Source organism: Filicampus tigris, chromosome 1, assembly GCF_054856515.1.
Source record: "Filicampus tigris isolate MCC_2025a chromosome 1, RoL_Ftig_1.0, whole genome shotgun sequence".
In the NCBI taxonomy this organism is placed as follows: domain Eukaryota; kingdom Metazoa; phylum Chordata; class Actinopteri; order Syngnathiformes; family Syngnathidae; genus Filicampus; species Filicampus tigris.
Genome location: NC_141217.1, coordinates 2,427,415 through 2,453,348, shown reverse-complemented (window position 1 = coordinate 2,453,348; position 25,934 = coordinate 2,427,415). Strand labels below are relative to the sequence as shown.

At 43.1% G+C, this 25,934-nt stretch overlaps 1 protein-coding gene across 2 annotated transcripts in view; it reads right to left on the bottom strand.

The window, feature by feature from the left end:
* Positions 1 to 2,030: 2,030 nt before the first annotated feature.
* zc3h13 (zinc finger CCCH-type containing 13) overlaps positions 2,031 to 25,934 on the bottom strand; it is a 29,714-nt gene continuing 5,810 nt past the window's right edge. Inside the window, exons 4-20 of one of the 2 annotated variants that reach the window (XM_086046826.1) lie at positions 23,579 to 23,693; positions 19,531 to 19,642; positions 19,260 to 19,426; positions 15,641 to 15,780; positions 15,183 to 15,383; positions 14,948 to 15,100; positions 14,539 to 14,876; positions 12,241 to 12,687; positions 11,955 to 12,164; positions 9,633 to 10,086; positions 8,671 to 8,867; positions 7,353 to 8,558; positions 6,653 to 7,273; positions 4,972 to 5,115; positions 4,677 to 4,877; positions 2,584 to 2,747; positions 2,031 to 2,473 (exon numbers count right to left, since the gene is read on the bottom strand). In XM_086046826.1, the coding sequence (XP_085902952.1) occupies positions 2,270 to 2,473; positions 2,584 to 2,747; positions 4,677 to 4,877; positions 4,972 to 5,115; positions 6,653 to 7,273; positions 7,353 to 8,558; positions 8,671 to 8,867; positions 9,633 to 10,086; positions 11,955 to 12,164; positions 12,241 to 12,687; positions 14,539 to 14,876; positions 14,948 to 15,100; positions 15,183 to 15,383; positions 15,641 to 15,780; positions 19,260 to 19,426; positions 19,531 to 19,642; positions 23,579 to 23,693 (5,074 nt within the window). In that variant the 3' untranslated portion in view covers positions 2,031 to 2,269. The remainder of the gene's footprint in view (positions 2,474 to 2,583; positions 2,748 to 4,676; positions 4,878 to 4,971; positions 5,116 to 6,652; positions 7,274 to 7,352; positions 8,559 to 8,670; positions 8,868 to 9,632; positions 10,087 to 11,954; positions 12,165 to 12,240; positions 12,688 to 14,538; positions 14,877 to 14,947; positions 15,101 to 15,182; positions 15,384 to 15,640; positions 15,781 to 19,259; positions 19,427 to 19,530; positions 19,643 to 23,578; positions 23,694 to 25,934) is intronic. The other variant, XM_086046835.1, reaches the window with a different exon arrangement.

The following is a 25,934-nucleotide window of genomic DNA, read 5'->3' as shown; positions in this document are numbered from 1 at the left end:
GCAGTGTTACAACGTAAATTATTTGTGTCCCTTTTTTCGTGAAAATGTTCATCATCATTGCATCATCAGACAACGTTTAAAAGACGATTCTAGTTGATACAATTATCGTTTTCTTTCCAGTGACAAATGCCAAGAAAGTTATGGCTATTTAAAGGCAGTGAAAAGGCAACAATGTTTGACCAACGTCTGCATTCGAGAAAGGTGGGAAGTCACTAGGTAAAGGTAACTAGAATGCACCTTTGAACTCGGAGGTCGGAGAAGTTGAGGTTGCGAAGTCGTTAAAAAAAAAGAGTGTTCATCCGACCGACTTCAACGTGACGTCATTGCGCAAAGCTATGTAGTCATCTAGCTGCATTCAGTTATTTGGTGAAATGCGTTGAAAATTATATTCATTTATTTATACAATTTATGGTAAATATTAAGTTTTGCTGGAGGTCAAAATGTGTTGTGATGAACCAGAACAACAAACAATTGATTGGAATCGGTCATCGGTTTGTTCATTACATTCGCCTTGAACACTTGAGGTCAGAACTAGGGCAATCCGAGTGGGATAAATCCGGTTTCCGATGCAGCAATTGGACTCCAGTCATTAGGCTAGAGGTTTTTATTTTTATTTTTTTTAAGAATCTGAGTTTACAACTTCTGTAACTTAATCTTGTTCCTATTTTCAAAAGACTGCTATCACTGGGAAGCTTGCTAAACATTGAAACATACATCAAATAGTGTAAATATATTCTAATTACAAAACTAAGTAAGTCCAGTCACTACGATAAACATCATATCGTAGCAAGGGGTCGCTATTGCCCTTTGGCCAAATCATGGTTAAACAGGAACATCTTGTGTGTGGCGGTGATGTCAGTTTGCATGGAGTTCAGTGTGATTGCTGAGCACACCCACACCATTCTTCGGGATTGAAATAGTTTGGGGAGGTAGTCACATTGGCAAACTGTATTGATACTGTGTTGGCACTCTGTCGGTAAATGTGCCTCTGTTACTCACACAGCTTACATCATTGCAATGCAGGGAACCTATATAAAGTAGTTAAGTTATGTTTATATTGTATGTTATTTTGTTTTATCTTTATTGTAATCAAAATATCTTTGAAGTCGACAGTCAATAATGTGAACATGTGTCAATGAGAAAATCAGAGTCGCAATTGTGAACTGATGTTGCTTATCGCTGCAGGAGCTGGGCCAAACCCTTGTACCTCCAAAATGGTCACTTTTCAGGAGACCCCCAAAATGGCAATTTGTTTCAACCATTAGCATTGCATGTGAAAGAGAGCAAGCTGTTTTCAACACTTTAGATTGGTCAATAATGTGTAAAAATAACACCTACGCCTGTGGACTGACCAATGGTATAGATCTTTGAAAAAACATGAAATCCACCAAAACGTGACTTATGAGGTTTCGGCCCGACGCCAGCGTTATGTTAATTGTCTTTGAGGTATGGAGTTCTTACCAGGTAGCTGCAGAAGAACCACCAGTTGCCCACGGGCCTGTTCTAAAAGACGAAAGGCTTGCCAGTAAGATGTCAAATTTTTATTGCTGTTCTTAGAAAAAACGTTTTTTTTTTTTTTAATACTGGCACTTACCAGTAAGTCCCACTTGCATTGGTGTAAATTTGGAAATTAGCATGGGTATATATTAAAACAACCCAAAAAAACAGTATAGTTCAGAGGTCAGGATTTGAGCATATAACCAAACCATAGTGTTCAATGAGAATTTTTCACTGAAATAATTTTAGCAAATAATTTTTTCCCCCAGAAGGTGTTTATCAAACTGGTAGCCTTTTTGCATTAATGAGTACCCAGGCTCTCAGTTTCAACAAAGTTGGTGACCCCTAATCTAGAGTCTTTAAATTCTGAGGTCCGTTGTTCATTTGTAATGTGCTTTTCTTCTATGGAAAATGATTTTTAAAGTCATCATTGACAGTCACTGCCAATGAGGCGTTTATATTTCGCCTGCACCATTTGTAAGTAATGCACAATCAATATATGAAAATGTGACACTGACAATAAAACTCAGAACTGCTTTTTTTTTCAAAAATATTTAACAATTCAAAACAAACAATTCAGAGTTAATGACAAGTATTCAATGGCATAGAACATGCACATAATGCAAAACATTTTGAATGTAAATAATGATTCCCAATTTTTCAACGTAGCTTTATTGCCTACTAAAACGATATGTCTGCAGTGAAATGGGACAGGGCTTACGTTGTACCATTATGTTCATCCGCTTCTTGACTAAAAGCCACCTTGTGCATCTCATGACACACAAACCTCTGGCTGACCCACAGTGACCTTGCTGATGCTGCCCGCCGGTGCATCTTCAGGCGCTGGATCTGACCCACCATCGGATCTTTCTGTGACAGAAGTCTGACCAGTCACAGTTCTTCTAAAAAGACGCATGCTCATTTGCAGCAGCTCGCTGTCCACCACAGGATTCATGGGATACTGTTTGGTGAGGCCCTAAAGGAGAGGAGGAAGAACACCAACATTTTATCCCAATACAGCTGAGATAAACAATGAAATGAAATGTCTTACAGGAATGGTCCTTTGAATGATTGCTGTAAGTTTACCTTGTCATTTTTCAAGAGCTGCCTGCGGATGCCGAAGTCCCTGCGGGCACACAGAGCCTTGCAGCAGGGCCCCAGGTTGCTGAGTAAACCTGCCCTCTCTACTCGTCTGTTCAAGGCTGCCATGTTCAAGGCCCCGAGGTCGTGCTCGAACAGCTTGTCGGCATCTGGAAAGAATGCATAACTTCTGTTTGTATTTTAGGCCTGGTACATTCGAACATCTTGACAGCAGCGATGAAATTATATAAAATAAATAATGATTAAAAAAAAACATCACATTTTGTAGTGTAGAACTATCACATTATCATAATACTGTAAAAAGTATGGTACAGAATACAAGACCAGCAACCCTGTACAATTTTTGCACAGTACATATTAAGGCTGAGTAGTTTTAGGAAAAAGATCTAATTGCAGGTTTTTCTTCAAGGTCGGGGCTTGGCGAAAGTGTAGACTGCCTGATGTGGATGGATGGCAATCTATTCCACCATTGTAATCAATGACAATGAAATGAACTAGCGATTTTGTATATTAAATTAGCGATTGAACATGATTGTGGGGTGGTGGTGTGTTGATGTTAATGTGCAACAGTATATGATACTAATATAAGGTATATAATGCCAACTTGAACAAAGCAATGTTTGGGAACTCAAGCAAGTTGGCGTTTTTTTTAGATTCCCTGAAAGTATCATTATTGAGGTGCGACGATATGTATGATTGTATATCCTGATAATGACATACATATCCCGATATAGTATTTTTCAAATCGACTTGCTCAATCAAGCATAGGTTGATTGGTCATGCCTGGAAACTGAGGCACAGGGATGACGTAATAGAAAGTCGACCGTTATGTGACTGTCTTGGGCACTACATTAGTGGAGCAAGAGCTCTCAACAGAATAACTCGCACATCAAAATAATGACATAAACGATAGAGCTTGAGGTAGACGTCAAGATGCCAAAGCGAACCTAGCACGCAAATTTTCCCCTCCACAACATTTTCGACCTATCCGTAACAGTGGAAATTGTAGAAACTGCCCACAACAAATTATACAGAAATGGTCATCTTGGCATCTCTGATGTCTGCACGTCAAACCTGAAAATCTTCAAAATATCCGACTTGATGTTTTTGTTGACGATTATATCCCCTCACTCTGCTTCTGGTTCCGCTGAAGCCACTTAGAAACAACAGTAACGTTACAAAGCACGAGGAGCATGTTAATACTGAGTGGTTATCGTGACCATTACCCGACTAACAAACCACTTCTGATTGGTGAGCTTGACTGGATGGTAGGGAGACGGCATGTATGTGTAAAATAAAGCCAGCCACGCCGCTGCTTGTGCATTTTGAGGAGCCATAAGAGGTGGCTTGGACATTTAATCAGGAAACCTCACTGATGAGGTGTTCCAGGCACGTCCCACTGGGAAGAGGTCCCGGGGGACAATCCAGGACACACTGGAGAGACCATGTCTCTCGGCTGGCCAGCGAACGCCATGGGACCTCCCCGGACGAGCTGGACGAAAAGGCTAGGGAGAAGGGAGTCCGGGCTTCCCTGCCTAAAATGCTGCCCCCGCAACCCGACCTTTAATAAGTGGAAGAAAATGGATGGATGGTGTTTGAGGAAAAACACTAATCCATCCTTAAAACGAAAGTCAACCGTAACATATTTTTTTTCAAGAATATGTTCCCAGCAGGCCCACTAGTTGAAACGAGGCATTCTGATAAATACTGCGTTTGTGGAATAAGAGTTAATCCACACGTATTTAGCCATCTCTGGGGGCGGCCATTTTATCTTCTGTCGACTGAAAATGACATCACAACTGCTCACAACGACCTATCACGGCTGACCTGTTTTCTGAATCTGAGCAGCAGTGACTGCTTGCTGCTTAACTTATATTCCACAAATGCAAAATTAATCAGAATGCCGCGTTTCAACTAGTGGGCCTGCTGGGAACATATTCTTGAAAAAAAAATGTTTGGGTTGACTTCCGCTTTAAAATGAAGGTTGGGAATCAAGAACTGTAGACATGAATGAGGACAAAAACAAACAAACAATGGAAATAACACATTTTAAAAAATGCTCAGATGCAAACGCTCACCTTTGGGGTCGTCCAGCTCTGTCTTGCACACTTCTCTGACCTGCTCCAGGAGCACAGTCCCAGCAAGTCGCTTGGAGACGCCCGCCCTGAGGAGAACAGCACCTGGGGTGAAGCGAAGGAGAGCTGCGCCGGCCGCTCGGGGCTCTGGCTTCTTTTTGGGCATCAGACTGGACCAGTCCACATCAATCACATCCAGAGGGCCTGACCACACACCAAGGGGAAGGGGCAACTGTCATGAAAGCTCCGACGTCCTGACATATAATAGCATAAAGTAAAGGTATGTGTGTCCTGGTACCTGTGATTTTCTCCTCATCCTGCTGGTCCTCTTTTTTCTGACTGTCAGCGAGAATTTCATCAAGCTCATCATCACTGATTGGTTCATACTCCTCTCCAACAGATGCCACTGACTGGCTGTCATCTTCTTTCCCCTCATCCTCTCCTGAAGCAAAAGCCCATGCACGCACGCACGCACGCACGCACCAACACACAAATACAAAGACACACACATGCCTCAACATCAAAGCATTGGTTGGAGTTTGATCCAAACACTGGATGCAGATGCATTAGCAGTCTAACAAAAACACATTTGAATTGGAAAAACATTTTTGATGAAACCAACCAGAATCATTACATTCTAAAATGTTCTGTCTTTGAATCATATCACACCCCTTTGTATCAAGATATGTATCAAATTGGCTTGTATGAGATGCACACCAGATAGAAATTGTGTAACTCCGTTTGATGTTGCTGTAGTTTGGATTTTGGGAAGCTTTTATACGTTGGTACATATTACTAAACATGACAAAAGCTACAGGCATACCCAGGGCTCTAGGCTAACGTTCGCACTGGTGCGCCAAACTTTTTTTCTTGGTTGCAACCAGCACTTAAGTTAAGTGCGGAAAATTTACAACCGCATCACATTCAACACAGTTAGCAGTTTTACAGGTTTAGTCTTATCAAAGAAAAAAAAAGTATTGTACACTATACTGACTGGCAAATGATTAACAATCTGGTACAATTCTGTAAGACAGGTAACTTACGGAAAAAAATGAGCTTAAAGTGCAACTGCAATGCAGTAACGACAAAAAAGGCGTATTATTGACACAAGTAGGGCTTGGCGATATGGCTGTAAAGTGTTTCACGATGAAGGCTCAAAATATGTGTTCTTTTTCTTTTGGAGCCGTTTTGCCAATCAGAGAAAACAAACTAATAATATTACAAATAAATATTTTATGCTATATTAATATACTTTTAACCTAATAAGGCCACACCTCCTGGCTGACATAGGATTTAACATACAGTAATTATTTTCCGGTTTCCAGTTAGAGAGTAGACTTTCTCTCCAGAGTCCAGACATTTAATCATTTGCTTGCAATCCTGCTGTGCAAAGTTGGATACGCTCCTAATTAACGCGGTTCCAGTCAGACGTCTGTTCAAAGTGTACTCGGACCACTCCAGCATTTAATTGCTGTGTCAATCTTAGGTTAGCTTAGCATTTAGCATGGCCTGTGGCTTATTCGGTGCCATGAATGCAATATGATTACGATCTTCGAAGTTGTGAATACGGTCATTACAATCACCATATACACACAGATACTTCCTCGTTGCTCCGTTTTGGCCGCTAATGGAAGCTGGCTGTGTTGCGTAGCTCTAGGTCCCACAGACCGCTATGATATTGTCCCACATGTTTTTATTTCACCATGCTGTGCGCGTGGCCATCTGTGCTTGTGCTGCTTGCTGCATGACATAGTAAGAGGAGCAACTCCGCGTGTTTAGCCGCTCGAGAGCAAGCGCCAGCCGTGTTGAGTGCTCACTAAAGTTTAAAATAAAGCCTGCGCCCCCAAATTGGGTGAACCATAAATGATACCACATCGAATCGAATTGTAATCCCGCTGAATGTCCCGTTCGTATCCTATGTATGGAGATAAGTAACGAATGGAGAGATGTGCACCCTTAAAATACGTGTGTATTTTTACCGTCAATGCTGTCCATCCTCTCCATCTCAGACTGTTCACCCACAGTATGGTGGCTGTTGCTTGGTTTCTCAGCTTCTGGTGGGCTGAAGGCTTCTCTTGGCAGGAGGGGCTCAAAGTCACCTCTGTCCTGCCGCATCTGGTCACCTCGCCCAGCAGGTCTGGAGTCACAGTGAGGAGGCAAGTCCAGCAGCATCAATCTCTCCCTCTCTCTATCGTTGCCTCTTTCCACCCTGCCATCTCTGTCCCGCTCTCGCTCGCGCTCCCTTTCCCGCTCATGCTGCTGAATGAGTCCCTCGGGCAGTAAGCGTTCCCTGTCCCGAACATCCCTCTCCCTCAGAAGAGGTTCACGACCAGGACGCATGGGTGGAGGAGGCTCCCGTCCCCTGCCAGGCCAGTCCCTGGCTTCGCCGTCCCAGTCTCTCGGTTGTTGAAGAGGCTGTTGGAGAAGCAGGCCTGGCTGCTGTTGCCGAGGGTCCTTTCGATCCCGCTCCCGATCAAATTGCTCCCTGTCACGCTCCCGTTCTCGACTGTCGTAGGAGCCGGCGCGGGATTGGGACCTGCCCTGCCTCTCAGAATCAGGAGAGCTGCGCCTGGAGCTGTGGCTGCGGGAATCCTGGCGGTCTACAAGGTAAGCACAGTCGGCGTTAGGGTGGTACATGTAACCAGCTGGCTCATGTTCAGAGTTGATTTGATTACTGACCTGAAGAGGTACTGCGGCTCGGCTCGCCTCTCCTCAACTGGTCTATTCGTGATTTCCTCTCCGTCCCTGGTGGGTCACTCGCTGCGAGCCGCTCTCTTTCTCTCTCTCTCTCCCGGTCATGTGTGCCGGTGCCCTGAAGCCGCCCCCTGCGGGCACGTGTTCCCTGCAGGTCATCCCGGTGGGCCGACTCATTGGAGGGCGACCGCGGGCGCCTGGATGACGTGCGGCTTTGGTTACTTCCCATGCTGCTGCTGCGCGTCTGCTCTGGGGGAGGCTTGCGGAGAAGGGGCTGGGACATCAGAGGCTGTGGAGTCAAAGTCTGCAGCAACATTGGAGGATCCTGCAGAAGCAGAGGGGCGATCGCAGGGGGGTTGCACCGATCTCTGTCCCGACCCAGTCTGGGTCCGCCACCTCTTCGAAGAGGCTCTGGTGGAGCACGCTCAGCAGAAGCGGAATCCAGCTGTCCTCCTCGATCTGAGACCTCCTCATCTGACCAGTCACTGAAGTTGTCCATTTTGGACAGCTGGGCTGGCTCAGCATTGCCTCCAGAGCCGCGATGACCCGGCCTCACGGAGGGAGGCGGTGTCCGAGGACCTCTCTTCCTCTTGTTTTGGGGCAGATTCGCTGAAGAATCCTCCTCAGAGGCCTCAGAATCTCCTGCGCGTTTCCTCTTGCGCTCAAGCACTTTCCTCTTTGCTCCCTTTCTTGGTGAAAGCAGAGATGGAGGACCATCTGTCAAAACAGATGCCGGGGGATCAGGGTTGAAACGCTCTGCAGCGAGACCTTTGCCACCACATGCGTCTTCCTCTTTACGCCCTTTCTTCATGCCCTTCCTCAGTGATTTGGTTTTCTTTTTGCATTCCTCTTGGGGCTGCGGCACAGCGACATCTCTCTCTCCATTGTCAGCACCAGAGGCAACAGAAACAGGAGGCGGTGTGGAGTCTCGCAGGTCTCTGCCCCGGCCACGGGAGTCAGAGTGTGTATCCGACAGCTGATCAGCTCGCCGGTCACCTCCCCTGGTGCGTTCACTTCGGGGCTCCTGGTCCTCGTGGCGGCTGCGTGCATCCCTCTTATCTGCAGCTCCTCTGCGCTCGTCATCCTTCCAGTGGCTGGGCTTGTCATCAGATATTGCAGCCCTTGTTGGTGAACGCAACAGGGGCTCCAAGGGGCGCACCACCTGGCTGAGCACGCGATGCTTATCCGCACCTGCACATTAACATGTCAGAAGAATTCAAGACTTATTAAACAGCAAAATATTCCCTAGATAGTAAATCCCCATTCCCAAAAAGGATGTGTCCTCGCTAAAAGAATTTCCTACTGTCACTTGGAGGTGGACACACAGGGCTGGGGAGGAGGGGCTGTGGGTGGAGCTTGGCCAGCCCTCGGCCAATTGGACGCTCACTTTTCTCATCTGTGCTGTTGTAGCCGTCACTGTCTGCGGGACTCTGGTCACGCGTCCCTCGCTTGGGCGAAGGTCGGGGGCTCGGGCTGGCCTCCAATCTGGGGCGCTTGCGGCTGGAGGACATGAAGAGAGAAGTAGTTAGCAAAGAATACATTTTAGCATAACAACCGTCCACAACAAACTACTGTAATTTCCGAACTATTGAGCACACCTAAACATAAATCGCATCGACTAAATGTAAAAAAAAAAAAAAAGCTTATATCTATAAATCACACTGGTCTATAAACCAGAGGTGTCTTTGTTGTAACATGGGATATTTACACAGAAAGATGTTACAGATTAAAAAAAAAAAACAATAGTAATTTCTCAAGATTGACACATGTAAATAAAGCCTGCCGCCCTCACAATCCCTCCAGCTACCCAATATGACCCTTCATAAACAGTTTTTCTTTGTATTCATGTATAATACGGTCCCCCAATTTGCTGGTATCCACGCTCAAAAAGTGAAGAATTACCTGCATAGTAATTTGATAGATTGGGATTTCTGGTGTTCAAACACCTATTTTTTGTGTAAAGAGCGGTTCTCTTGCTAACTTTTACGCTATCATAATTTTTTGCTGTGCTCACCAAGTGGATTTCTCCCAAAACAAGTCAAGGCGAGGAACAAGGAAACAGCGGTGAAATAAAATAAAACATGCCTATCCCGAAGTCGTGTTTTGTATAAATTTGGGTTCCCCAGATTGCAAGAAGGATTTTCCAACGACGATCGTTGAATATCGGGGACTTTTTCCACTGCTTAAACCAAAAGCGTGAGACAAACACTTGCGACTTATAGTCTGGAAATTACAGTAACTTCAATCTGTTCATGCAGTACATGCCTTGTTTTGCGGTCATCTCTTGTCTCTCGAATGGTACGGTCGTCCCGGGCATCCTCCCTCCTCTCCCGCCTTTCCTCCCTTCCCCGCTCTCGCTCCTCCCATTCCCGCTGCCTCTCTCGCTCCCGCTGCTCTCGTTCTCGTTCGCGCTCCTTCCTCTCTCTCTCCCGCTCTCGTTCTTCACGCTCTCTTTCCCGCTCCCGCTCTCTCTCTCGTTCCCGCTCTCGCTCCCTGGTGCGCTCCCTCTCAGCCTCCCTCTCCTTTTCTCGCTCTTTTTCCCTCTCCCGCTCTCTGTCTTTCTCCCGTTCCCTCTCTCGCTCCCTGTCTCTCTCGCGGTCTCTGGTCCGGTCCTCCCGTCTTTCTTCTCCTCGGTCTGTCCTGCGCTCATCCCTTCGTTCCTCCCTCTCTGACTCCTCCGACCTTCTCTGATGTCTGTTTGGGGACGTTGCCCTTTGATCTAGGAAAACAAAGGTTACAATTGTTGAGGCAGAAAAATGTGAATTTTTCCTTTTGTTTCAGAAGCAAAGGTTTCATGCAGATCCAGATCAACACAGATGAAAATAAATCTGACCTGTTAAAAATACAAGCACATGACCACTGTGATTCTGTTCCATTGCACAGGTACTAAAAGGCCTTTTTTTTTAAAAAAAACATTTTTCTTTTAAACAACTTTTTCTTGCTTTCTTTAAGTAATTTTATTAAGGTATCTGTTATTTCTGTACTTTTGTTTTTAAATGTCTTTGTTTTTGTTTTTTTAGAAATGCTTTTAAATGTTGTACTTTCGATCATGTAAAGCACATCGAGTTACCTTGCCTATAATTTGCGCTGCATAAATAAAGCTGCCTTGCCTTGCAGGAATGCTCAAAAGTGGTGTGCCTGTACACATATGTGCTGAAAATATTAAAAGCGGCCCTAATTCAGGAGTTTCACTGCGCATTTGTGCATCAAACATTATGCAGCATAGAATATAATCCAGGAACCTGCTTTTAGCTAACAAGTACATCTCAGATTTCCTCTGATTATTTAATCTTCTGGATTGGAGTATGCAATGACAGAGCCGCTGTTAATGCTTGCGTTTACAAAGGGTTCGTTCCGAAAATATGGCAGATGGTGGAGATCGGGGATTCCCTTGTGCATATTCTGTGCACTGCTAGAGCAGAGGTCCTTTACCACCGGCCCACACAAGCTGACTTTTTTGCCATTCCCATTGAAAGCATTCCAATAATCAGAACAGCCATTTTACTGACGTGTGACATGCGCAGAGCTACAGTATGTTAACAACACCTGATTTATGTTTGTGTTTGTATGGCGAAGACACAGAGACATATTGTCGCTGTCCTGTGAAAGACACGTATGTCCAATTTTGAAAAAAAAAAAAAAATTTCACTTTAATGCGATGTCTGTAACGCGGAAACACCATTCAGGTAAAAATAAGAACAATTTGAAAAAAATGGACATAAGTGTTTTTCACAGGACAGCGACGGTATGCCGCTCATAAAACAGTATTAACAACTCATGTTAGATGTTATCACAAACATACGCATACAAAGACTGGTATAACAGTGTATGATTCCACTACTGCTGGAACGTATCATAAACGTTTTTAAATGGTTCAGATCCTTGTTTTCCTACCGCCTAAGCGTGCAGTTATGTTAAAGGGATATGTGTAGAATTTAGTGCCATCTAGTGGTGAACTAATAGAATGCAACGACCCAAGTTAGAAGCGCGTGCATTTTGAAGCACACGCACTACTGCAAGCAGAGGTGCAAGCAAAATGCCATCACAATCAACTTCTAGTATTCCCTCAAGTGATGAAATAAGTGCATTGCCTTTTGTCTCCTACGGGTATCCATAGCAGAAAAATGGCAGCCTCCTGTAAGGGAGTCGCGCCCCTACCATTATATAATCAACGTACGTTGATGTGATAAAATTATTATTATTTTTTTGTATGATTGAAATTAATAGTGGGTTTTTAAAATGAATGAACATTGAAAAATCAAAACATTCTACACACTCTCCCTTTAAGTTTTTTAAGAGTTTGCATTATAAAGGAGCTCTCCGTCACAGAGCAGAGTACCATCCTATCCCTGATATAAATCAAGTATGCGATCATATATTTACCTTTAAATCCCACTCCGGTTATGTAATTGAGATGTCATGTCCTACTACATTTCTCAAGAGTTACCTTTTCTGTATTATTTTTCTATACCATCGTTATTATAATATATTTCTGTTGATTAAAAAAACATTTATAAAGTCACCATGGAGTCCCCACAACAATACCTTGCAACAAATATGGAGTCCCACACATTTGCTAACTCCCACCTCTCTCGCGATTATCCCTGCGGTCTCTTTCAGCGTGGCCGCCTCTCCTGTCGTAAGAAGAGTCTCGGACCTGGTCGCCTCTTCTGTCTCGGTCGGAAATTCTTTCTGTGGCATTGCGTTCGGTGCTGCGTTCACGTGCGCCACTGCTTCGAGACTCCCAGTTGTCATGACTGCTGTCCAGCTGGCTCCCTCTGGAGTTTCTGTTCGAGCCTGATGGAGGAAGACATTTGACAATGTACATGACACACAAGTTCCTGTTGAATCCACTGAGACAGTCATGACTTGCCTTTGTCAGAGAAATCGCGTCCCCTCCCGCGACTGTTTTGATCTGTTCTGGTCTCTGTCCGTCCTTCTCTTCCTCCTTCTTCACGCCCATGAGCTCTTCCATAACTCCTGTCCTCCTGGGCCATTTCCTCCTTTCGGAGGGTCTCCATCCTGTCCCTTTCTTTCTCTTTTTCCCGCTCTCTCTCCCTTTCTCTCTCTTTCTCACGCTCACGATCTCGTCGTTCCAATGACTCTCGACTGGAGCGGGTTTCTGTCCTGCTTTCTCGGGTTTCCTTCACATCTCTGCGGTCACGAGTCTCTCTCGTCATTTCGCGTCCCCTATCTCGGCCATCCCGTCGCTCTCGGACATCCCTGGCCTCGCGGTCATCGCGGCTGTCCCTGGACAAGGCCTGTTCCGAGTCTAAATCCCAGTCGTCGCGGTTATCTTTATCTCCCTTCCTGCGGCTTTCTGTTTGAAAGACACAGACAAAAAAAGAGTCACTTGATCATTTTCTTTGCCACAGGAAGAAATTCCATCTTACATTGAAGCACCACAGCAGTAAGATTCTGCAATGATTTGTCAAAAGCTGCTAAAGGTCTTTTATTAAAAGCATTGGTTGTAGACCATGCATATGCCAATTGTTCATGATACTGAATTCGGAACAAAAAAAAGGTTCAACTAAGTAACTGGGTTTGAATAGTTGCCATCTCTTTTTTAATCTTTGAGGTAATAGATGTCAAATACAGTAACACTCAAAGGTTTGAACACATTTGCTATAAACATGTTAAATAAATGAGAAGTAGGTAGGGCTGGGAAAAAATATTGTATCGCGATACTTTATATGCAATACCAAGTATCAATACGTTGATGAAGTATTGATACTTTCGATACCTTATGTTATGTTTTGCACGTTCAATAACATACTTTTGGAACATTTGAGGTCATTAAAGTGAAATCAACCCAAACACATTTTTTTCAAGAATATGTTACCAGCAGGTCCTCTAGTTGAAACACGGCATTCTGATTAATATTGCATTTGTGGAATATAAATTAAGCAGCAAAATCCACCCCTTTTTAGCCATCTCTGGGTGCGGCCATTTTGTCAATTCTGTCGACTGAAAATGACACACAAATGCTCAGGGCTCAGGTAACGACCAATCATGGCTCAGCTTCAGATAACAGGTCAGCCGTGATTGGTCGTTATCTGAGCCCATTTTCAGTCGACAGAAGTGACAAAATGGCCGCGCCCAGAGATGGCTAAAACCGTGTGGATTAACTCTTATTACACAAACGCAATATTTATCAGAATGCCTTGTTTAAACTAGTAATAACACTTAATTAAAACTTTGGAAACACATGCCTGTTTTTTTTAATACATATTTTTATAATATTTAAGTATCGCAATACGTATCGGATCGCAACCCAAGTATTGGGATCCATATAGATTGGGACAAAAGTGTATTGTCCCTTTTCTGGCAAATTTGATGTATTTTATTTTTTTAATTGGCTAACTCGGCTAAGCTGACTACAAAATTTGGTGGACACAAAAATTCTCTCTCGAAACTACAATAATTTCAAAACCATATCTGCGACACCCAGAAACAAACAACAGATGTCCTACTTCCATGGAGCAATACTCAAAAATCAAAAAGATGGCCAAGGTTTGGGGTCACTTTAAACTCCAAAAAGGACAAAAATAAAGCTTTATGTCATAACTGCAAAGCAGAGATGGCAGAGCTAGGAGGATCGTGTACGCGTGACGACGAGCTGGCCGGTCGGTCGGCGGAGGCCTACTAGTAGAGGTAATAACTCAGCTTTGGTGCTTTTTAAGCCAACTCGCACTGAACAAGCTTAAGCCTCGTCACAGTATGTCCCCATTACTACTTTACGGAAGCCAACCGTCTTCCACTAAACTGTCGTGACCGGTCAACCTTGCATGTTAAAGCTAACTTTGCTGAGCATAGCCTGAGCTATTAACACATTGATAAGGAGTGGTCGAGTGTGAGTGTAAAGTTGAGTAATGGATTCTAAAAAGTTTCGTTCGTGACAGACATCTTTGCCCATTTTTGTCGTACTGTTACAGAAACACAAAATGTGAATGTGATCGAAATAAAACTTAAAGCTGTGTTCAGCACACACAAATCAGCGGATGTGGCAGAAAGATCACTATCAATCCAATGTATCCCAAAGGGGATACAAAAAAATAGCACCCTTCTGCTGCACACACATGCACGCACACGCACTGAAGCCCGATGATTGGAACCTCTACTTCTGTGAGACAACTGAAACAGAACGGGGAAGAACACAAACGGCGTGTACCATCTCTGCGCTCATGTCTGCGCTCCTGAGTGTGCGGACTCCTCTCTCTATCACCACGGCTTCTCTCACGGCCTCTTGAGTGGTGCATAGCAGGACTCGATTTGTCCGATCGACGGTGGGGGGATGCCGCATTTTGAGAGGTGGCAGGAGAACGGGAGCGCTGGGACCTTGGCGGGGAAGAGGCCGCAACTGCGGAGCTGCGGTGGTAGGTGGGAGAAGATGAGCGGCGGCGGCGAGGAGAGGGCGAATGTCGCTGGGGAGAAGAGTCAGAGCGGGAGGACGGAGAGTGGCGGTGGGGTGGCGTGGGAGTGCGCGGGTGGCGTGGGGGTGTTGGAGACCTACAGTCAGAGAGACAAGTTCATTCATCATAGCTTTGCTCCTGAGCGAACTGCAGTCAACACGTGCTGACCTGCGCGGAGGAGACACCAGTCGAGCGGCCTTATGTGAAGTAGCTTTGGGAGAGGTGGACTTCTTTCTCACTGAGGGTGAAGGTGACACACTCCCAGAACGCTCCTCTGAAGTCACAGAGCGTTTGGCCTTGTGAGAACTGTCAGATCGGTCCCTAGGAAAGAGCAAGACATTTCAAAAGTATGAATAGTGAAAAATCGATTTGACTGTGGTGAGGTGAAGAATGCAATCTTTACCGGCGTTTCTCCTTCTTCTCTTTGTGCTTTTCTGCATCACGTCCCCGGTCTTTCCCTTCTTTCTGCTTCTCTTCGCACTTCTCTTTGTTTTTGTGCTTGCCTTTGTGCTTCTTTACAACCACAGGGATGTCCAGGGGCACTGGGGGTGGAGGACTGGGGGTACGAGGCCCCTTCTTTTTACTATGGGAACCTTTCGACGTCCTGGTACAAAGCCAAGAATGACAAGAGCAAAAACGTCATGTATGTTTCTTAGGTATACTGCACTGTACTTTTTTCCCCATAACAGAAACCTGACAGTGCTTTCACTGCATTCTGTGAAAGCCATGTTGTGTAAACATCGGCCACATTTTCACCAAATGCCCATGACTGGTGGACAAAAGTCAAACTTTACAGTTTACAAACAGCATTTAAAGTGAACTTCACATGAATACTCAGTGGAAACGGGTCTAAGAACCTACTTGGCAGTTTCTGCAACAGGTGAGGCTCCAGATGCCTTCTTCTCTTTCTTCCCCGACCCTTTAACTCCACTTTTTTGTTTTGGAGAGCCACTGGGCTTCCTGGGTGGAGGGGAGTCTCGTGAACGTAACTCAGGGGAGGCCTGGGAATCAGAATCATCTTTAGTGGCAAAGTACGTTCAAACACACAAGGAATTAGACGCTGGTAGTTGTTGTTACTCTAGCACTCAAGCGAGGCAAAATAGACACTATAAAAAATATCCACTTCGGGCATATAGAATGCATGAATGAATTTATTTGAACATGTAGACAACACAAGGCATCAAAGAAAAACTGCAGCACCAAGGCTATTCATCAAGCGTAAAACCAAAACCAAGATCACGTTTACAGGCCTAGATAGACCAAACCGACGTCGGAGGTCGTGAAGCGTCGTAGCGTCTGAATGCGCCGTCTTATTGGTGTAGTGACCACCGCCGTAGTGTCGTAACCTGTCAGGAAGCGTCTGGTGGACGTTTACGCATGTTGAATCGGCGTCGCCAGTCGTGACATTTGGTCAATCTGATTGGCTGTCAGCTAGCAAATCACTGACAAATGCGGATAAACAGTGAGCACGCCTTCATTGCCTTAATCTTCTTACAAGTACAAGAGAGAGGGTTGACGATTTAAGTATTTCACAATACCGTGTCAAGAACGTGAGGGTTTACTTCCCGTGGGAGTTCATCGTGACTAACGAATATAGCTGAATGCATTGTTTACGTTTTTATAGTCCGCCCCCGGCCAATAGCTTTCCGGTTGGATTTTTCTAAAAATGAGAAATAGTGACTACCGCCGCCGATGGTATGGAAGGGTATTGCATCACACACATGCGCAGAAGGTACTTTTATGGTCAGCATCGCTGTGTGTGGTTGGGGTGTATTTTTCCAGCGTGACGTGCCTACAGCCGGCTGGACGCCACACGGGGTAAGCGTCTGTCACTGTTGGCCAACGTCGGATTCGCCTTTAGTCACAAGGTTTTCCAGGTCGTTAACTACCAAATTCGAATTAACATGTTCAAAAAGCAGTGAGAAGAAGCATAATTTATTTAATCTTACTCCTTATTCCAACAATACAGTTTCCTTACTGGAATTTCCTGTTGCTTTAATTTGCAGTTTCAATAATAGTCAAAAGTAAAGAAAAAGTAGCAACAACAACAACAAAACACTAACAGTCTACCCGGTTAGCATCTGCTTCATCTTTCTCATAATCCAAAAAGATAATTAATCTTTGTATTTCTTCTTTAACTGCTTCATACTTAAACATTGTTTTAAGTCTGAATTTGATTTATTCCATAGTTTCACACCAGCAATGGAAACAAAACCCTTTTATGGTTGTTCTGAATTTTGGAAGAGTAAATTTATGATCTTTGCTAGCTATAGAGACTGTTGTGTGTGAGAATGTTTTTGAATATTTTTAGGCAAGGAATTCTGTCGTTCTCTGAACATTATTTGGGCTGTCTGGTAATCTGCGTACTAGATAATTGAATTTAATTACTTTTGATTTAAAGAACAGTTTATTAGTATGGGCAAGACAACCAGATTTATAAAAAATTCTTATTGCTTTTTTCTGAAGCTTGATTATTGAAGTAACTGAATTTTAAGTATTTCCCCATATTTCAGCACAATAACTAAGATAAATTAAGACCAAGGAACAATACAATAAATGCAGTGATTTTTAATCTGGAAAATATTTTACTATTTTATTATGCATGATAGGAATACGGCGTGACACTTTCATCCCAATATGTTCCACATGATGTTTCCATCGGATTTGATTATCAATTATTACACCAAGAAAAGTAATTCTTTTCACTGCTACAATGATTGTTCCATCTATTTGTAACTGTACATTTGATTTCTTAGCACGCCTACCAAATATCATCAGTTTAGTGTTACTCAAATTCAATGTCAATTAGTTGGAATCATCAAACGATGCTTTTATCTTTTTGATTTCCACACTGATCCTCTCCAACAGATCGAGGTTATCCCCAGAACAAATCACATTGGGGTCGTCAGCAAAGAATACCATTTTTAAGCATTTAGAAACATTGCATACTTATGTCATTTATGTAAAGACTGAATAGTTTCGGACCCAACCCTGACACCTGTGAGACACCATTGGATAAATTCAGACTTACTGATGTGTGAGTACCCATCTTCACAAATTGTTGACGGCTGCGTAAATAACTCTTGACCCAATTTGTACAAGCAGGTCAGTATACAACAAAAACAAAGGAATTGACCTTGCTGATCCAATATCTTTGGAGGGGACATTATGTGCAACTGTAGTCACAGTTGCACTGTAGTCACAGTTGCACATACAGCATCAAGATGCTTGGAGATGGTCTTGTAGCCTTTACCGTTAGCATGCTTGGCTATAATTTTCTTTCTAATCTCCTGAGTGAACTCGCTCCGTCACAATCTTTGGCCAATGCTTACTTACTATTGTACAAACCATGCCACCAAAACTCCCAGTGACTACTCGTCACCCTTTCTATAGGCTGACTGACTGCTTAAAAGTTTGAAAACACTTCTGGGCTCAAGACTGGGCTTTCTTTTCTAACAATGAAATATGCATTTTTTTAAACCTGTGGGAAATAATATAAATATGAAGTTCAATTCGTTTTAACGCCGTTTTTGTTGAATGTAGTGGCAACCCCACTAAAAAAACAAACAACAAAACCAGCACAAATCTACAGCACAGATAGCAAATCTTGTGAGCTCATATGCTGGTCTATTTTATGTGCGCCCATATGTATAGTAAAATGGTGGCTCTAGTTTTAATAAATAAATGTTTTAATGTGATAATAGCCTATTTTATTGGAACTCTTAAGTTATGTTCCCTGTAAAAGAAAGTGAGTCAGTTGTATTTACAGAATACACACACGTCATGGTGCATGGTCAGGATGCTACCAGGATGCCTCAATCTGAGCCAGGAAAAACCCAGGATGAATGAATGAGTGAATGAATAAATAAAGCAAGAAATAGTGTCGGATCACTGGTGAACTATTTTAACAACAGAGCTGCGGGTTATTCATGTTGTCCTTGAGGCCAACTAATAGTCGCTGGCAGCGTTTTTGAAAATTATTATTTTAGATTTTTTTTTCCCCCACAATGTCCATTAATCAGAGCAAAAAGGCATCTGTTCGCACTATCTTGCCTTGCTCCCTCCCGCTTCTTCCTCCATTATGCATCAAAAAAGGGCAGAAAAAAAAAATTAATTAGAGGCAATTAACTACGATGAGGCAGCTCATTTACTCAACTCTGTAAGCAGCCAATCATATGTGGCCTGCTTAGACGTCCCCTAAAAGTAAAAGAGGAGCTCATTACCGGTGACAGTCAGTATTAGCGGGTATTGAAAGATTCAAAGACTGAGCACAAGAAGGACGTATTTGTACCTTCTCAGCACTGCCACCAATAGAAGAGTGCCAAACGATGCAAAATTGAATACAACAATAACGACAAGAGGGATTTTCATAATGACAGCCAAGTGCCATGGTGAGACACTGCATCAGTCAAACTGCAATCTGTCCGAATGGACACACAGGTTGTGGAGGGGCGACTACAGTCAAACCCTTGCTTCTTACCTTTTGCATGGCCGTGGATCTTGTTTTGGTGGGTGTCTCTTCTTTCTTGATGACAATTTCCTCTCTCTTTTCCAAGTTCTCCTGTTCCAGTTTCATCAGCTCACGTTGAATCTTCTGTCGTTTCATCTCAAGGGACAACTCGTAGTCGTAATCGCCAATATCAGAGTCTGCAAATCCATCAATAATAGAATTAAAACAAACTGAAAAACTTCAGGAAATTAATACTTTATACAAAAACAGGACCACCCCAAAAAAGCGAATGATGGCAAACCTTCGCGATTTGTTTCCCACTCTATGGGCTCTTCTTCACTGGCAGGGGTGCGCTCCTTAGTAATTTTGATATCCTCTTTCTCTCTATGTCGGCCCCTGGAGGAGTCTCTCTGCTGTAATTCAAGACAGGCACAGAGATGCACACAACTTTATAGAAGAATTATTTCCATTTCAAAAACACCCATCTTTGAGCCATCACCTTTTCATGGTGGAGGGTTTGTGTATCCCTTAGGACAGGGGTGCTCAATACGTCGATCGCGATCTACCAGTCAATCGCAAAGGTAGCATTGGTAAATCCCGTGATATATATATAAAAAAAATAAAAAATAAAAAAAACCACCAAAAAAAACTAGATGTTACAGTCTCTCATTGTATTCCCCATTGAATTGTTTTCCCTGTTAGTGCTCCTACGCCATGTAGTGGTGGTTATTGATAGGAACCAGTTGTAAGGGAATAGGTTCTGCACGGCACTAAATAACGTTTGCACTCGCCAACACGCAGCGTAGGAAACCTTTGACACTCATTTCAACAGTCATTTCAACCCGGTTTCCACGGAAAATAAAGCTCTGGGAGCCGCAAACACTTTTTGACATAAACCTCCAAAAAAACCTCAGCTTTTTTGAGTTCCCAGGCACCGCTAAATTCAAGCTGTATAATACCTTATATTGCTATTGCACACTCACGTCCACATAATACTACCAACAAAATACATTCAATCTGTAATTTGACACTTGAATTGATTAAAAGAGTACAAAAACCAAGCCATGCAGTGACATCCGAGTACTTCAATATCTACGCTCATGTGAAGCGCCCCATTGTGGCCCCAGCCTTTGAAACGTCACACCAGCAAACATACCTACAACGCCTGCACAAAACACCTTTTCGGGTTTAAAGCCATGAGTGATGCAGTAAATAAAACAATGATCCAACTACCCGCATCTATGGTGTATATTAAAATGAAACGGAGACTTACCTCACGACACACGTGAGGGGGTCTTTTTGCAACGAAGCATCTCATCGATCCATATTAAACAAGTCAATGTAATCCAGCAAACCTTACTATTACCACTCGTTATTGCTTAAAAAAAGGCTGCAATCAGCAGACGGCCGTGTGCACACTTCCGGCGATGAAATCGGACTTCATTTGAGAATTTGCTATTTTCACCACTTTAAATTGGCTAGAATTCCATAAAAATTACAGACGAAGCAGGCAAGGATCATTATAATCGATTTGTGATTTTAAAAATAATAATTTGACCATATTTGGACGTCCGAAATTTTTGGGCCGACAGTGACTATAACATTTTATATTAATATTTCAAGGTCAAAATAATCCTAAAATTTACAACAACAATCAAACAAATGAACATATGCAAATAAAATACTTTGTTCAGATATTGTGCAGTTTTGGTGTCGCTGTCAGCAGGTGTGTCAAGCCAACTGTTTCCTGTGCTGTCAAACGTCTCTGAGAAAGGCGAATGCTGATCACCGAAATTGCACAAGGTCTGAAGAAAGAAGTTCAAAACTTTGACTTAAGAAGGCATGATACATGTTTTTGAGACAAATAACATACAGTAAAAAATTGGGTTATGTGTGTTGTGGTGACATTTGTGTTTTGTTAAAATTGTGTTTCCTAGGTTCGCGAATGCGTCACGCGACTCGCTGGATTGGAGGGGTGTGCGTCGCTGTGCGAGTGAGAGAGGAGTGAGCATACGACGAAGGACCAGCGATGCCAGAGAACTGCACTGTAGTTGGTGTCGACTACGGCCCACATCAGACGTGTTGTAATAATAAAAAGGGAGATAACTAAGATACGTCTGACGTCGTGTCTTTGAAAGACGTTACAATACAGTTCAATCCGACACTTATAATTTATTTTCCCAAGCCACACAGAGAATAGCAACATAAGGATGAAAGAGCCTCATGCGGCTCCGGAGCCGCGGGTTGCCGATCCCTGCACTAGACGGACGACTACCTTACAAAATAGGCACAGCCATTAACACGACGAAGATAATGCCAGTTTACTGACTAAACGAAGAAAGAAGGAGACAAGCAAGACTTTGAAGTATATTTAGCCCCTTGTGGATGTGAGCCCACGAGGTTTGTGTATCGTTTATCTTTATAACGGTTTGTTCTTTATTTATTGTTTTGTAAGTGTACCATGTATTTATTTGCTTTATATCTGTGTTTGTGACCAGTTCTCATGGGTTGCCTGAAAAGGAATAAACCCTGTATTTCTGCCTAACCTCGTGTCGTGCTTCATGCTATATCCTGAGTGAGCTAGATGTTCACAGTCAATTGTGCAATATTGGCTCATTCAGTTATGCAAGGTACATCAACACATATTGTACATATAAAGAATCCTCAATATATTTCAAAATAAGTGTATGTTCTGCAGTTTTTTATGTGAGTAGGACCTACCCACCAAAACAATTCAAAACACACCCTACCCGGTAGGTAGATCATTTTGACTTGGTCATTTTATAAGTAGTTTGCATGCTGAAAAACTGTGAGCAACCCCGCCTTAGGAGCTAAGTTGTCTGGGGGTCTTTATGCTCCTGACAGGGTTGCAAACAGGGCCGAGGTGAGGGACTGGCCAAAGAACGGATCTAGGACCCATTACAAACAATTTTGGAGCTCGTTTTATGTGCTCGGACGGGGGTCACCGGGGCAGTGGGGACCAGCCGGGCACAGTCCGAAGAGGCAATGTGTGTCAGGTACATAGAGAGCTGGGCAGCCGAATGCAGGGACATTGGCGGCCTAATCCCCACCTACAGAAGCTAAATCAAGGGGCATGGATGTCATCTCTCTAAACTGGTGAGTGAGGTTGAGAATTTGCGATTAGACTAGTCGGGCTCACCTTGACCTCTTGGTGGGAGATGCTGGACAGTGGACACTATAGACCACTTGCAGATCTCCAAGTCACGCGATGCATTGCGGGTAAGGGACTTTTCTCGGCTACCAAATTTGGACTGAAAAGGGTCAATGGCAAAGGCTATGATTTGGACCATTTAAACCGCTGGAAATTTTAATTCTTTTAATTCTATTCTATCAATTTTAATCGATTTTAAACTGTGTCGTTTGATACCCATCCAGTGACCGCCCTTCTGCTCGGACACGACATTTAAGGTTCATTAAATTTTAAGCCCATGACCCTCTAGACGAAGCAGTTCAGATAGTTGATGGATGATACTTTTCTAGATGTGTGTGCAGTGAGGGGCACATGTGTGCAATAGGATGACAAAAAAAGATATTGACAAAATAAATGTGAATGTGAATAGATGTGTCCAAGATATTTTCAATTTTAGTCCATCTTTTTCGTCCGAAAATTGTGAAGAATGAACGGTTTACTTTGTAATGATATTTATTTATTTATTTCTACACCAACGTTCAAGCCTTTAAATTGCATTAGAGTAGTCTAATATGGCACAAAGTGCAGTTGATGTTTTACCACTTGAGGCTTAAAGCCTTTTAAACAATGCTTGCAAGCTTTAAGGCGTACTGTTAGGCATACGCCTACGTACTGTCACTCAAAAGCACTTGCTGTTTGGTCCACCTCGATTCTCATTCTCTCTCTGCAAGTGGCTTATTCCACTGCCCATGATGAGAGGCGCCGAACTGGATCGGTCAATTTTATGCAAAATCGGTGATCGACTGTAATGTCATAGTTTGCGCGATCGGTCGGCTGTAGAGTAAATATAGAAATTGTTTAAATGGATATATTGCATTATCATCTGACCGAATCGGTGATCGAGTATCGTTTTTTCCTAAACTCACTGATCGGCCCAAAAATGCTGATGGCGTAAAGCCAACTAGGAAGCTGCAATGAGACAATTGAGATGAGCCCCACATTTTCCGGCTCATCTCAATTGGATGGATTGATGGATGGATGGGTGGCTGGCATTTTGAAATTATTGTGTTACGTCTGAACTCTATTTTCTTATCAAGGTGAAGTTTAATACCATAAGGCTATATATCGCCACTGCTCCAATCAGACTTTAAACAACTGGTCGTGATCAGTCCAAAGCAGAGAGTGAAGGTGCACTTACTCTTCCTGTGGGAGACGCTGGTTCATCCAAATCACGCTTTACACTGTCTGGGTCATTATCCTGTCTTTTATTCTTCATCCTCTCCCGCAAGTCACCAGTGGGTCTCTCTGCTGACCTGCTCCAAAACCCGAGAGAGAGAGACAGACACACATACGCAAAGAGCGGCAAGTCAAATAAAATATACATTAGTTTAAAGAATGTCGCTCTGACACTCGGCAATTTCACACTGAGATTGGCAGACAGGGCCTCCTTCCCAATTGCAGAACACTCACTGTGCGTAGGGCCTCATGCTCCATAGGGGGCCACCTTTTTGCACGAGGGGATGGATTTGCTCATATGTGTGCACTAGATGTGCAATTGGTGCGCATATACGCTACCGTGAGGTAAGCTGCATGCACCAAATTTGCTCAAAGAAGTGAGCTGCAATGAAAGCACTCAGTATCCCTAACAAATCAGAGGGATGCACTGGCCGGAACTTGCAGAGCAAAGAGTGAGTTGAAATGTCCAAAAGACACCACGAGTCAAGAGCAAGTAAGAAGGGCAAGAAAAAAGGCAAAACAAAAGTAAGCTCGTGTTTCACCAGAAGGCGGATGTTGATGAAAAAAAAGTTCATGGCACAAACCAGCAACTCAATAGACTGGAATCTCTGAAGGCAATTCAGCCAGTTAAGTAGTTTTAGTTTTAGTAAGCATATCAATTTGCCTATCACTTAAATTACCGGTAAATCAATTGACAGCAGAGGTCACTAAACTTTTTGAAGCTGAGAGCAAATTCTTGGATAATGATTAATGCGAAGGGCCCAAAGTTTGATAAACTATTCTGAAATGATACATTTGCTCAAATTACTTTAAAAAATGTTAAGATTTTGTTATTATTAATAATTAATGATATTCATTTATGTGAAGACACTGATTGTGTTAATGATTTCTCACTAACTAGGAAACAAATATGCTTCACTTTTTTTGTGTAAATCTCAGACAATGCTCACATTTTCAAATGCTTACCGGGTATTTCAAAACCATTCCTTGGAAATCACAAGGTGCGATCGATCACAGGTCAGCTATTTTAATAACAGACCCAAAGGCTACTCTGTGGTCAATGGGGTTTACTTGCTGCCCGCGGGCACCACCTTGATGACCCATGATTTACAGTATTGTGACTGTGTGTACTAACAGTAGTAGTAGTTTCATAGTCCATAAAAATAGATAATAGTGTAATTGTAAAACTAGTAATTTTTACATTCTATTTATTTATAATTCTATATCCTATATTGTACGCCATTTATTGTCCTCTGCGTTTCAGTAGCTCTCCCTGTTTCAGCCCTTTTAAAACTGACGCTCATTATGACTTACTTCTGCTCATCAAAGGCACAAGAAGAACACTTGGTGATCATAAGCACCAATGGACTACAGTATATGCACGCACCAGCATTTTGCTACGGAGGTGTGCTAACCTCCGGCCGCTAGTCTGACACGTAGCGCTAACATCGAACTCTTTAAAATATACTGGCAATCTACTGAAATTAGTTAAGTTACCATAAGTGACGTATAACGTCAATTGTTATCTGCCCCAGTTATCCAAGCGAAGCGATCAAAGCACCGTGAGCCAATGCCATTTTCTGTATCAGTTAGGGCTGTCACAAACGATTATTTTGCTGGTCGACTAATCACATACAGTAGTAACGATTAGTCGACGAATTGGATCATATGCAGAGATGGGAAAACCAGATCCAGAAAGTAAAAACCCTGCTACAGTTTGGCTGTAGCCACAGGGGCTTCTAAATAATGGGCAGGGAAACGAGCTCAGTTGATTAGAAGCACCTGTGGATAAAAGACAAACTGTGGCAAGGTTTTTACTTTCTGGACCTGAATTTCCCATCTCTGATCATATGTAAATTGCGGCATATCACAACAGTAAGTAGCTGCTCTTATATGACCATTGGTAGCTTACAGCAGTTGGGAAGTAGGGATGAAACGACTCATTCAGTAATTTGGGTATCTCAAATTCATTTCTTTTTTTTTTCATGCTTTCTTTTCTGCCTCCGGTAACAGCATAATTGGTGTGTGCATTTAGACATGTCAAAGAACTTGCAAACATTCTCATAACGCAACATGCCACCAACACAAAGGCTCACTTCAAAATAAAAGCTTACGTAATAATACATTGACACCAGTGCAATGGCCTAAGCTTTTATTTTCACGTTGGCCATATGGTGGTTTGACAGCATTCTTACTTGTCTGACATTTCGGCTTACCTTGTCACCGTTTTTATTGCCATTACATAGTTGCTACCAACATCAAAACAACACCATCCTGAAATCCTATTCAATCGCTAATTCAGGATTCTAAGAAACCAT